The sequence below is a fragment of the Andrena cerasifolii genome, chromosome 3 (assembly GCF_050908995.1).
Source record: "Andrena cerasifolii isolate SP2316 chromosome 3, iyAndCera1_principal, whole genome shotgun sequence".
Taxonomy (NCBI): domain Eukaryota; kingdom Metazoa; phylum Arthropoda; class Insecta; order Hymenoptera; family Andrenidae; genus Andrena; species Andrena cerasifolii.
The window spans coordinates 197,725-211,170 of record NC_135120.1 but is presented as its reverse complement, the minus strand read 5'-3'; the positions used below and the strand labels follow the sequence as shown (position 1 = coordinate 211,170).

The 13,446-nt window shown below is 39.5% G+C and overlaps 1 protein-coding gene and 1 long non-coding RNA gene across 2 annotated transcripts in view; one reads left to right on the top strand and one right to left on the bottom strand.

Annotated features, from left to right (window-relative positions):
• Srp54k (signal recognition particle 54k) overlaps positions 1-7,008 on the top strand; it is a 140,735-nt gene extending 133,727 nt beyond the window's left edge. The window contains exon 9 of the mRNA XM_076808596.1: positions 6,705-7,008. Within this exon, the coding sequence (XP_076664711.1) occupies positions 6,705-6,802 (98 nt within the window). The 3' untranslated portion in view covers positions 6,803-7,008. The remainder of the gene's footprint in view (positions 1-6,704) is intronic.
• Positions 7,009-10,469: 3,461 nt separating this feature from the next.
• LOC143366940 (uncharacterized) lies at positions 10,470-13,194 on the bottom strand. The gene is made up of 3 exons (XR_013084860.1): positions 12,751-13,194; positions 11,716-12,043; positions 10,470-11,675 (listed from the first exon to the last, which is right to left on the bottom strand). It is a non-coding gene; the product is annotated as an uncharacterized LOC143366940 (long non-coding RNA).
• Positions 13,195-13,446: the final 252 nt, after the last annotated feature.

The following is a 13,446-nucleotide window of genomic DNA, read 5'->3' as shown; positions in this document are numbered from 1 at the left end:
GGACACTGCCGATCGCGATTAGGAAACTCGACCTTAACTAAGAACGCGAACAAAACAAATCGCGACAGCCAGCGGATATGGACAGTCGCTAAGAACCTAAAAGCAGGATTTCTTGGAGGGGAATGGATGAAGCGAGCGGACGTGTTCTTCCCCTTGCTCTTGTGACATTTCAGCTTGTGGGTAGTCCGACATCATTCCAGCTGTTATTAGTCTTTCAACGATACCTTTTAATTTTTTATTAAATATCGCAGAATCGCGTGGCCATGCCGAAGTTAGGAAATTTCGTCGCAGCTTCTCTAAGATAAGTGACCCCGCGCGATAGCAGCTTTGACGACCACTGCTAGACCCCTTGGCTGTGTTACGAGCCGGAGCTGCGGCAACGCGAGAGGCCGGCGAGAAGGGTATTTCCCAAGGAATACGGTATATGAGTTTGTTAGTTAGAGGGCGGTCGAACCTGATTCGAAATCAGGGAGCCGTAGGAGGGTTAAACGCGGACGAACCCGATGCGAAATTGGGGAGCCACCGGGCTAGAGAAGATTCCTTGTTTTGTTGTTGGATGCGAACGAACCTGATGCGAAATCAGGGAGTCGCGGGAAATGTTAGTGTTGCCTCGAAACTCTTAATTAAAGTTTGATACAACTCGAGCGGTAAAGTTGTATCAGTGAGTATGTGCTACTAATATTATAAGGATCGCTGGGTAAATGATGGGTTTAACGAATCTACTCGATTTACAAGTGAACTCCATTCGTATATTCCATAATGGGTTATTGTACAAATGTAAGTGTCGCGATTAATTATTTAAATAAAGAGTGTAAGTTATCTCTAGGTTGCACGGTGTTGACGCACTGGCGATGCGGGTCGTACGAGTGGCTATTTCAAAGTGCCAAATAGAATATAAACCGAACTCGCGAATTCTATGAGATTGTCTTTTCTATCATTCTATGAACTTGTGATTCTAACGGGGACTCGAGCCCGATTTTACTAGATTTAACCAACTCTGTACGAGCGTGACACGACGTGACTCTACGCGTGACTGTATAGCTTTTAACCAAAGATGGTAGAAACCAGAGGGTTTATATAGTCCAAAAATGAGTGGGGATTCGTTAGGAATCTCCATATAAGGAAATCCTTTGGGGTCATCGTCGTGTCACTCCCGTTCTCATGGTTGTCATCCAGCTGGTCGAGATCACGACCCCCATTAGTGGTGTGTGATAAGCGAAAGGATTTTAGGGCGTTTTCCCCTCGCAGACGCGAGCTCGAGAAACGATTGAGAGCGGCGTATGAGAAAATTCTACATACGTAACAGCTGACTTGTCCCGCGTGCAGTGGGGTGCACGGATTGCCTGCTTTTAGGCATATCTTTAAACGCTTATAATTACAAAACGAAGCCTCAACCGCAATATCGTTATTCTTGATTATCGTCTTATTTTGCTGTCTAGAATCACACCTAAAACTTTTTCCCATATGTAGCTGAACACCCTATATATTTTATTTTTATTATTAAGATGTAGCAATTCTTTAGTTCTCGAAATAACCTTTTTTCCCTATGGATTTATTTTATTCTTATAAGTCCTTGATTAATCGAATAATTTGAGATGTTACAAGTAACGTGTTGCTTTTTAAGTAGCTTAACCCTTATGCCAATAACCTGGGTACATCTCTACCCATGTACATATGAATTTGATAATTATCGGGAATACTATTAGAAATAACGTCTAATGGTAACAGCGATTACAAAATAAATTAAATATTTATTACATGCAAACAATTAAAAATAAATATTTATTTAATTATGTGTACCAAAAATTTTCGCGCATTCATAACATTTAGCAAATGTGGTCAAATGCGGATCGCAATCGGATGTTTCATATTCAAAACATGACTTCCTTGTCACATTATTTTACTGTTACTTATTACATCCTGGATGTGTTCTTTAGTTTTAAAATAGCAGTCAAACGCGATAAACGTGATAAAAATAATTCAACAAAAAAATGTTTCGAGCAAAAGTTAGTCAGCATTCAGTTGATAACAAATTGCAGAAATAAATATTGGAAAAAAACTTTCACCTGAATTTTTTTAAATGCAAATTTACCTTTTTCATACAGTAATCGATGCATCTTTATATTCTCGTTAAAAAAACTATTAAAGTACTTACGTCGAAAATTGATTGGTTCGCAAGTTATGAGTTTTGTCCCGTACGCACATATACGTGATGCACTGTGCGGTGGGTAAGGTTAGAGACATAAACAGAGAAAAAATCTGAAAACTAACATTTTCCCTTTCAATCCCTAAAGTCCGACGGGTGATGTTTTTACTATTAAAGTTCAAGTACACCAGACCAGTGTTTCCCAACATTTTTTGAGTCGCGACGCCCTTTTATAATTTTCAAATAACCTGCTTGCCTCCCCCCCCCCCGGCCCACTCCATATAAGCTAAGGTAAATATTTTCTTCTCTTTATTTTTGAAAAATCAGTGTTACACCATTAACAGGTTATGGCAATGTAACCATGATGTTAAAATACATAAGTGTTAAAAATCAACAATTAAAAATAACCGTGGCAACCATCCAGAAAACACTTCGCGACACACCGGATGGGAATTACTGCACCAGACATACTCGTGCAGTGCGTGTGTTAATCATGATCGCGATCGCGTATATTATTCTTTCGTCATCTGTGGCCTGTAGGGTGATCCATCTTTTTCAAAATATAGAATGTAGGTTTTCAACTAGGTTACTTTTGTTCCAAACATGTCAACTAACATATGTGCAAAATTTGAGCCTAATTGGGCAATATTTGGAGGTCGCTAGGGTTAATCGCTTTTAGAGACATGGAAAAGAGTTTCTGTCTGTTTTCCAATTAATGACTCTCCAGCTGACGTCCTTGTAGATTTGGGAATACTAGTGGAAGTCATTTCTGTACCTGACACAAAAACAACATTTTTTTACTCTATTAAGGAATAATATATAGAGAAAGTGCAGCATATTTGATATATTGTATTGAAAATTATTCTATGAACCCTCGCAAACACAATATTATAAATTATTATTGAATTATAAACATTTAAATATGTTTAAACAACGATCACAGGGAAAAGGACACCCAAAATGCAGCAACTTTTGCAGATATCGTCCTATATATTTCAAAAACTAAGGGTCTAGGAGAAAATCTAACCACTCCACGCGACGCAGCAGACATTTTTCCTGCGGAAACCATCAACGGAAGTGGTAAAACTTCTGTTTTCAATACAGAAACGAAAGAGGGTGGCAAAACGTGCGGCTCGGACAGTGGTAGTCACCCCTTACATGATTCTGTGACGCTGAGAGACCACCGCCATTGACTACCACTGTCCGAGCCGCATGTTTTGTCACCCTCTTTCGTTTCTGTATTGAAAACAAAAGTTTTACCACTTCCGTTGATGGTTTCCGCAGGAAAAATGTCGGCGCTTTTCCCATGCCTCTAAAACCGATTAACCCTAGCGACCTTCAAATATTGTCCAATTAGACTTAAATTTTGCACAGATGTTAGTTAGCATGTATGAAACAAAAGTAACTTTGTGGAATACCTACATTTTATACTTTGAAAGAATGGACCACCTTAGTGGCCTGCAAAGTCGGGGTCAACTGCCTTGCACCCGTCCCTAGAACCAAGTCAGAGTATTCCCCCCCCCCCCCCCGTAACTTTGCACTAAAGACGGCTAGATGTCTCAATTTATTTTCTGTTATTATCCCTCAGAGATCACACTGGGTTACGCTAACCCAGTCCACTCGGAAAACACCTGACATTTCTGAACGGTAAAGTGTGGGGAGTTAGGGCTTAGGAGAAAAATGTTTGATACCTCTTCTACTAAGGTAGCCGAGTAAAATAATTGCAGAGGTAATCTGTGGATTACGTTAACCCATGTGTGCCTGCATTGGGTGACACGGATAGTGTAGTCTCTGAGGGGTATGATAGTTTCTAAACTAAAATAAACTGCGCAATTATACATTTCTATCTCTCGCACTTTCCAGTCTAAACGAGCTCAAAAAACTCTGAATTTCTCACTGATTCACTCACACACTGATTACAATTTACTAAATAAAGTATATATATTTATCCTATATCTATACATATAATAAACAATACTAAATGACAAAAAAATCAGATAATTGTACTTACCACTATTTTCTACAAAAGCCACAAACAAACCTACAGAAAGCAGTGAAATCCTAACAAAAACATATTTGTAAAAAAAGCCAAGTTCGATGACTGCTTGGCCGTAAAAAGCAGTCAGATGTAATGTGCGGCCAAATTCAACATCCCACTATAACGTCCCACAGCCCACAGCTAGGCACAGGACTACAGCACAGAAAATGGTTTCGTGTAACTTGGCTGTAATGCATTCTAATCCTGGCTCCACTCATTCGATATTCTTATACGAATATTTGTTATTCGCGTTGAAACATGCAAGTGTGATTATAATATTGTTGCGAGCACCGGATATAGGCCCGCGCATAGCCTGCTAGTGCCCGTAGCTGAAGATAGAAGAAGGTTGGCCCCCTTCAAGAGGACGATCGGGAGGCCGACAAGAAGACGGTGCTGAACCGAACGCCGTGGCGTTCGGACGTACGGGTTGGGCTTGTAACATTGTAATTTATTGCTGTTGCCCTGTACACCGGAAATATAGTTGTGTTGTGTGTGCGCCCGTCTAATTATTCTACTCCTTTACGTCGGGGTGGCCGGCGATAAAACGCCCCGGCGTAACAATATTCATGTGTAAGAATATTTGACATTTGAGTGTATTGGCGAATATTGTTCCGGCTCAATATGGTAGGGACGCGCATCAAAGCATACGAATATCTGAAGTTGCAGGATGTAGTCTGTGGAGACTATTTTCGACGATTTATCATACACGAATATTCGGCCTTGAATATTCGCAAATAGATGGATGAATATTCGTTAATGATTGTGTGGAATGTGTGGAACCAGGGTTATAATGTATTATGGTGAAGCTATACGAAGCCATTTTCTGTACTGTAGCCCTATGCCTAGCTGTGGGACGTTATAGTGGGATCTTGAATTTTGCCGCACATTACATTCCACTGCTTTTTACGGCTAAGCAGTCACTTGAACTTGGTTTTTTTGGGATTTGATTGTACGGTTTAGAAGCTGTCTATTCTCGACAGAAGTGTCTATACAATATTTACGAGTAATACGAATTGAAACAGCTGAAGTTGGTATTCAGATAATAATTTTCTTTTTTTTTTGTTGGAAACGAATTTTTATGATAGTGAATATAGTAGATACTGGGAATATTTATTGCATTACTTTCAAATTTACGTAGTACAGACAACTCCCATATAATACGGTGGTCGTCAGATTTCTAAACAGTGCTGTGTAATACGAAATCGTGTTATACAGGACTAACAATATTAACAAGTACAAAAAACAGAGTTAGGCTTCAAAAATACACTATTTTGCTTTCATAACTATCAGAAATATATTTATTAAAAATATCAATGGCTGACCAAAAGTTTTATACATGAATGGTAAATAATGCTCGCTCATTTTTTGCCTTCTTTCAAAAAATTTGAATTTTATAATTTTCTGACCGTGTTAGAGCGAAACCGTGTTATAGCAATACCGTGTTATACGGGGGCTGTCTGTACTCACAATTTTCATAGCAATATGATTGATGAAATGATTTTTTGCCAAGATAGAGAGTGTAGCGGCCATCGGCACTACCAAATACAAACATTTGGCGTGCAGATGGTCGGCATAGTTTATGACACGCGCGTCAGCAAAACTATTTTTGAGTAAGCCGCTTTCCGTTCATTTCGTGATTGAATTTTGAACAAAGCATGTTTTCCTTCGAGACATTCGTTTACGGCCTCAATAGTTATTGCGGGTATCATAAACCTCGAGTTTCCGAAGGGCCCACGATGCGAGGTCGGGCGGCCTGCGACCGGTCACGTCACACGCCTCGGGGGCCTGGGGGAAATCGCGCTGTATTGCCAGGAGTATTTCCCCCACCAAATCTCACGTTACAGTGGAAGCGTGCCGAAGACGCGCGAAATAGGTGCCGCGATTTTGGGACTGAAAAGTACCAGTTGGTTGACACCGGCATCGGGTCAACCAATTAGGAGGTGCTTCTAGGTCGCGCGGGTCTTGCCGGAAAATGTGCGTCAGGTAGACATTAGTCTTCGCCCACACCTTGGTAAGGGCTAACATCTTATCCGCAATAATACTCAGAAATAAAGACCAGAAAACTGAACTACTGTGTGGATTCTATAAGGGAACTTAGCCAACACCTATTTTTTTAAGAGCTACACATTCTTGCAGTAAATAAGTTTTGCAATAATATTTTCCTAGTGCTAATAATAAGTACAGTATAAATGATAACGTGTATATTCGAGTGTTGCAATAAATGTTTCCAGTACTGTATGTATTCATTAAGGTTACTTCTTTCAAACATTGTTCGTCTCTATATCAATGCTCATAATTTTTCCTTATTTTATGCTTCAAGTAGCATTATTTATTTGTTTATTAAGCGACTTATTTTTAAACAACAGGTGGAACATTTCAAAACTAATTGTACACAATAAAATTAATGATTTGTCATGATCATGATTTACTACATCAACGGCCACGATTTACTTCAGCCAACGGAGAAATAAAAGAATTGTTTTATTTGTTTCGTCTAAATGCCTCATATTTTACTTTCAGGTGGTATGCCAGGATTGCAAAACATCATGAAACAACTTCAACAAGGTGCAGCAGGCGGACTTGGAAACTTAATGGGTGGTTTTGGTGGAAAATCGTGAAGCAGATACGCCGGAAATTATACACACTGTATTTAATATAATTCCTTAAAACATCAATTAGGAATGAAGGAAAGAGAAAAGTTTTGAAGCTCTGAGCCACAATTAAGGATATCTCTTGGAGGAAATACCAAACATTTAGAAAAAATATGTTTAGAGATTTTTTTCAATACGAAAGAAATAAAAGTGAATTTGTTTACCATACATAATCTCTGAAACATTTCCTTTATGTACAAATTTTACTTTCCTTATTCGTTTTCTCCATACAGTGGTGTCCAATTTTTGAACGAACAATTCCTACTACCTTTTTATGTCTAACCATCTTCACCCTAGTTCTTCATCACCTTGAGGTCAATGAATCATAACAGATTGACGAGGAAAGTGAAGATAGGTATATAAAAACTTGACTTTCCATAATTTGTATCTTGTGTTTATACAAATAATAGGGACTGATTAGTCTCCTGATGAAAATAAATCCAAATATGACACAACTTGGACTATTTTTAAGATCTTTTATAGTTCAATAGGAGTGTACGCTGTACACAATCTTTGAACTAGTCCTATTTCTTTTGTATTTGGACGCATTTTCATCGGAAGAACCTAAACAATACACGTATACTGTTTTCATAAAGCTAGGATAAAAATGATATAAAGTGAAATTCGATACAGTGAACTTTTGTTGTAAGATCGACAGATTTTATTCGTTGTATACTCGTCACTCTCCCCGCTAGGGTGGACCGCAAAAATCAAAATTTTGAAACTTGAAAAAGCCTAGTGCGGAAAAGTTACGTCTGGGGAAGACAAATAGAGGCAAAATTTTTTTTGAAGTCGGTCAATATTTGACCGGGTCCAAACGGGGTAAAAAATTTTAATTTTTGACCAAGTTTAGCGATTTCTGTATATTTTCATAAAATTTGCATATTTCACAATTGAGCATCAGAAAATATTACTTAAGCGCATAAATACGTGAAATAGTGTATTATCTGTTGTCGCGAAGCAGAGTATCTATGTATTGGAAACCGGTTATTAATTAAAATGAACCTTTTATATTTTATATTTTATTTTTATTTAACGACTAGGAAAGAATGTCTTTCTAACACGCAATGCCGCACAGAAGTGAGCTCTTCTTTGACAACGGACTGTGTTTCACGGTTGCCGGGTCTTGTAAGAAAAAGACGCTCTACAGACGTATCATTATCTTTTATTATATTCAGGTTTCCCTGAATGTTGAATCACTTTTGCCTCTTAATAATAATAGTAATGCAATGCGCCCCCTCAAAAATGAATCAAGTGTTCTCAAACAAATGAACAATCCCTATACATACTGTGCTATACGGCCCGGAGTGGATAACGCATGCCGCGGGCAGTGATGCCAGAATGAGGACGGGTTTCCTCGAGAATTTCCCCCACCACGCACGTACACTACGCCGGAGCTGCGTGTCCGTGAGCTCGGCGCTTCGGACAACGTCGGGAAGACGAGAGAGAAAACGAATGTGTGTCTTTCTCTCTCGCTCTTGAAACGCTGTGATCCAAAGTGAGGTGCAAGCGACACGCGCCGCGCGCGATCTTCTTGAGTGCCTCGAGATACACTTTTCACGTTCTGACATATGTACAATACTCTTGTAATGAAAAAAATTTGGAAAAAAATTTGTTACGGAAATCACGTTTTAAGACCTCCTGATCACGTTTGGACTATTTAGAAAAAAGCTTTTTTTTAATATCTCATATATTTGTTAACCCGATTACGTTTAAACGGCAAAATGGATTTCAATGAAACTTTATATTTAAATTTTACATTTTGGTCTTAATATTATTGATCCGATTATATCGCGAAAAATGATAATTACCCGTTATGGTTCTTCGAATTTTCAGATATACGATCTAAATTCTACATAAAAAGAGTTAATAGAAATTCTTCTGTAACTTCTTTAACGAAGAAAAATGTACATTCATAATTTCATGTTTTCATTTGACATTTCCGTACATTTTATTTGAACTATTTCTATTTTTCAAACCTAAAAATGAATTTTTTTATTAAAAGATGAATAGGTATTTTGATACTGTACATTGGTGAACTTTGTTAAAATTAGAATCCACTCTTGGCCAGTACCGTGGACGCTGTGGCAACTTTCGATAAAATATATTTTTTCAGAGTATGATCTAAAAATCTAAAATCTTAACGTAATCAAATTTCTCGATAGATTTTTCGATAATTATATCAAGTTGCGACAAAGAATCACGCACTATTTACAAATTAATTACGCGCAGCGTGCACGGTATGGCTCGATGGAATCTACGGGTAAGTGGTGGTCTCTTCCATCGGGAGCGATATGTAAACAATTAGTTATGCAAAGCTAACATCGCGATACACGTTGTACTCTAAAATGTACAAAAATATTACAAAAATAGAAAATAAAGGCAGCACGTAAATATATCAATTGGGTTTGATATATTAACGAGATGTGAGTCTAAAATAATGCTACAATTGTTTACATTTCAAAGGATAGAAAACACGCAGAGGAATTTACTATAATACATGCGACAGAATTTCGAGATAATTGTTACATATAAAATGAATATAATTAAGAATATACATTTATTTGTACAATTATCTCGAAGTTCTCTCTATAAATCATATGTACAGCAAGCAAGCGAATTTATTGCATGGATAGAACAAGAATTGCGTGTGGTAAATCGAACAACTATTTATATTTTTCGCGATGTCCAAAAATCGAATGAAATAGAAGATGGATGAAATTGATAATATTCTCGACATCACTGTTACATGGGCCCTTCAGGTCCATCCCGTGCTTGCTGTCCACGCGTCGCTTTTGTTTCGCAAAGGCGATCCAGCGGAATCGCCTCGCGTGTAGCAATCGAGTGGTGCTGAGCCCGTGGCAACAGCGATGGGGACAGCGACCGCGCTCGGCCCAATTCCCCAATTATTTCTCAATAATCAGGGAATTGGTGAAGCAAGCGACAGCTGCCGACGGGGCAGTTTCCCCCATTCGTAGGGATCGTTCGAGGTTCGGCCCGCGATCGGGAGCCGCAAAAAAGATCATTCTTATTCGAGTGCTCGAGTTAGGAAGTCGCGACGGACCAGAGGACCGTCTAGATACGGCGACCACGTCTCCACGCAGATTCCGCGAAGCGCGCTCGGCCGATAGTAATTCGTGAGAAGGGTAACTCCGTCCGACATACAGGAAACGGCCTAGCCGGGAGAGCCCTTGCGCATCAATCGAGACCGACGTAGGACCGCGTAGAAGTACGTTAGAGACAGTGCGGTACGACGGGCTCTAGGCCACCGACATCCCAGAAGCACAGCGAGCGTCCACGACCTACCCGTGGGTCAGCGACACTGCAAGCGACCGAAACACGAGACGGCAAGCGTACCGCAAGACACCCGAGCGACACAGCGAGCGACAGCCAAGGCGAAGCGCTGTCTCGAGGTAGAGTCATTTAACTTCTGTAACAATATATGTAGCCTTATCGTTTTTCCACTTTATTCTTTCTACCCCTTTTCACCTTCCTTATCCCCGGTAAGTATAGTCAAGGTGGGCCTTAGCCCTTCGATAGAGCAAGAACCCGGTAAATCATTCCAACCGCTCGGGGTGATTTACAGGAAGTCCTATATCGGGACGTAACATCACCAATTTGCATTACCCGACGTAGAAGGAAAATCCGCGAGGTCATCAGCGGCATGTAAATGTCAACTACTCTTTTGCTTCTTCGCAAAAGTTGCATATAAATACTCAGATGACATGAGAGATAGATGTTTGTCATCTACCTCCATGGTCTGACATGTTTCCCCGTGCGCCTTTAATGCCGATTTCGTTACGCAAATGGCATTCGTTTCTTGTTCTTTATGTCGGAAAGCATGGAAAACGATCTTTCAGCATCGGCGTTTGAATTTGGAAGACTTCTAATGGAATTTAATAATTCCTGCAAACATGGATACTTAAATGCGCCTTGATCGTTTCGCGTTAACAACACCGTTTTCCAAATATCATCAAAAGCTAATGTACAAAGCATCTGCTTGTCTGCATTTGCAAAATTCAGGTGCAGTGTCGACCATTCTTTTTGCAAACCGTCTTCGTCGAAACCGCCCAATTTCTGAGCAATAAAGAGAACACTTTTAAAGGAAGTGTCTCTGTCATTATCTACTAATGCGAAATGAGGCTCAAAAACACATAACTTGCTCAGAAAGTCGTCATCGATTGGCAATCGATTACGAATTTCGTTTGCAGCCGTTATGTAAAACTTAATACAATTTTCTCGAACGGTTTGGACAACATTGGGTTTGCCTTCTGCAACTAACTGACAAAGAAACGCGTCACAATCCGGGCCTAAATGAATACTATTAAATGCGATTTGATTATCGCCTCTTGAAAAATCTATTAATTTTACTGAATCCATGTGCTTCAAAAGCTGCGGTTTCAAGAAATTACGTAAAATATTGTAGAAAAAGGTTTTGGCATTATTTTGAAGCAAATGGATTCTTGTTAGTTGCGACTGAAAGAATAAACTAAAGTCATTGAAATACTCTAGAACGTATTTCAAAAACAGAAGATATGCTTTCGCTTCTGGATTTTGCATGATGATAAGCAGATATTCCCCAGACTTTGTCTTCTCACTTACGACCAATTCTACAGAAAGTGCAACACACTGTCCCAATTTTCTGGAAGTGTAACTACGGATGAGTAACGCGATAACCATCGCGTAGTACACAATTTTAAAATTTTGCGGTCAGTAGATTGAAAACATTGCTGAAAGTCGCGAAAAATGGCCGAGCGTTTGGGACTGCTATAAATGAATGTTGAGACTTTCCGTAATAATTCCTCGGAGACCTCGGGAATGGTAGCGCATGCTGAATGCACTATCAATGCAGAGGAGCGACAAGGACATGGCATGGTGACAAATTTTTCACCCCGAATTTCTGCAAGTTTGGTCTTGAAGACGAGTGACGCCCTGTCATGACAGAAGCGTTATCACACGACAAAGCAAGAATGTTTTCGAACGGAATTTGCTTTTTCCACATGGAATTCCTAAATGAGGTAAATATTTTATCGGCAGTACATTCTCGCGCGTCAAGATTAATTAATTCTACTAATTCCGTTCGAACATCCAAAGTCTCGGGTGCGACATACCGAACAATAAACGACATCCATTTCTCATTGGTAGAGTCGGATGTCTCATCAATAAATACTGAAAATTTACAATTCTGTAACACATGACTAAGACGCTCTGTTAATATTAGAACTCTTTGTTCGACCACACGTCATATGTTCCAAAACATCAGGATCTTTCCCAACGTCTTGGAAGAATTTAAGAATCGCCTTTGCGGATTGATGCGAAATATTTTTGTCAGCAACTAATGCAGCAAAACGAATTTCCGCGATTTTTTTTCGTTCATCAAATGACAAAGGCGATTCCTCGCATTGCGATCTGATATCGTTCGATTTCCTCACATCCATTCCATTTTTTTTCGCAGTTTTTGACGTGGCACTTGGAATCCGCGTGACGTTGAATTTGCGACAGCCCGCAAGCAAATGATTTTTTACAAACCGAACAGAAACACGAAAAAGGATCATCGGCGACCTTATGCAACCAGGGCTTGAAATCCTCAAGCCATTGAGGCATAAAATTCTTTCTCGAGACCTTACCATGCATAGTTATTCGCGGAATTTTTTTAGATAACAAATATTTATGTCTCGCTGATTCCGCATGCCTTTTAACGTTTGACGAGTCGCAAGAAAAAGTTTTCTCGCATGCAGAACAGTAGAAAAGGCTTTTATCATTAGGGACTTCGCGAATCCACGATCGGAACTTCTCATTCGTTTCCCACAACGACCAATAAACAGGAGTAGCCTTTTCACCTGTTTTCTCAAACGTTTCCATCGTAACCACGAAAAAAATGAAATGTGTAGGAAAAATATTATATGCAAAGCAACAAGCAAATGCTAGCGTATAGAAAAGGGGAGATATAGGGGGCTACTAATTACAGACTTCTAACCCGACAGACCCGAATTCACCAAAAACATGCAGAGCGAAACAAATAATACTCACCACCTGATCTCTATTTCTACTGAAATGACGGTTAAATGCGCGAAGCACAACTGCGCGACCCCCCACTAAACACATTGGCACGTAAACAAAGTATACGCGACCACAGATCGCGAATCGCTTGGGTTCGCGCGGATCTGACCGTTAAATGTACCTACTTGACGAAAACCAGGCCTGAGCGAACCCTGGAAACGGGAAACGAAAAAAATAGATAGGAAATCGTAAACTAGTAAGAAAAAATCAGAAAGGAGAAAAATCGAAGAAAAGGCTAAAATAAATAACAGCAAAGCAATGGTGACAGTACCGAACTGCCACAGATGCATTTACCAGTTACCATTCACTCCTATTCTTGTACAATTCCTTTATACAAATTTGTACATTTTAGAGTACAACATGTATCGCAATGTTAGCTTTGCATAACTAATTGTTTACATATCCCTCCCGATGGAAGAGACCACCACTTACCCGTAGTTTCCATCGAGCCATACCGTGCACGCTGCGCGTAATTAATTTGTAAATAGTGCGTGATTCTTTGTCGCAACTTGATATAATTATCGAAAAATCTATCGAGAAATTTGATTACG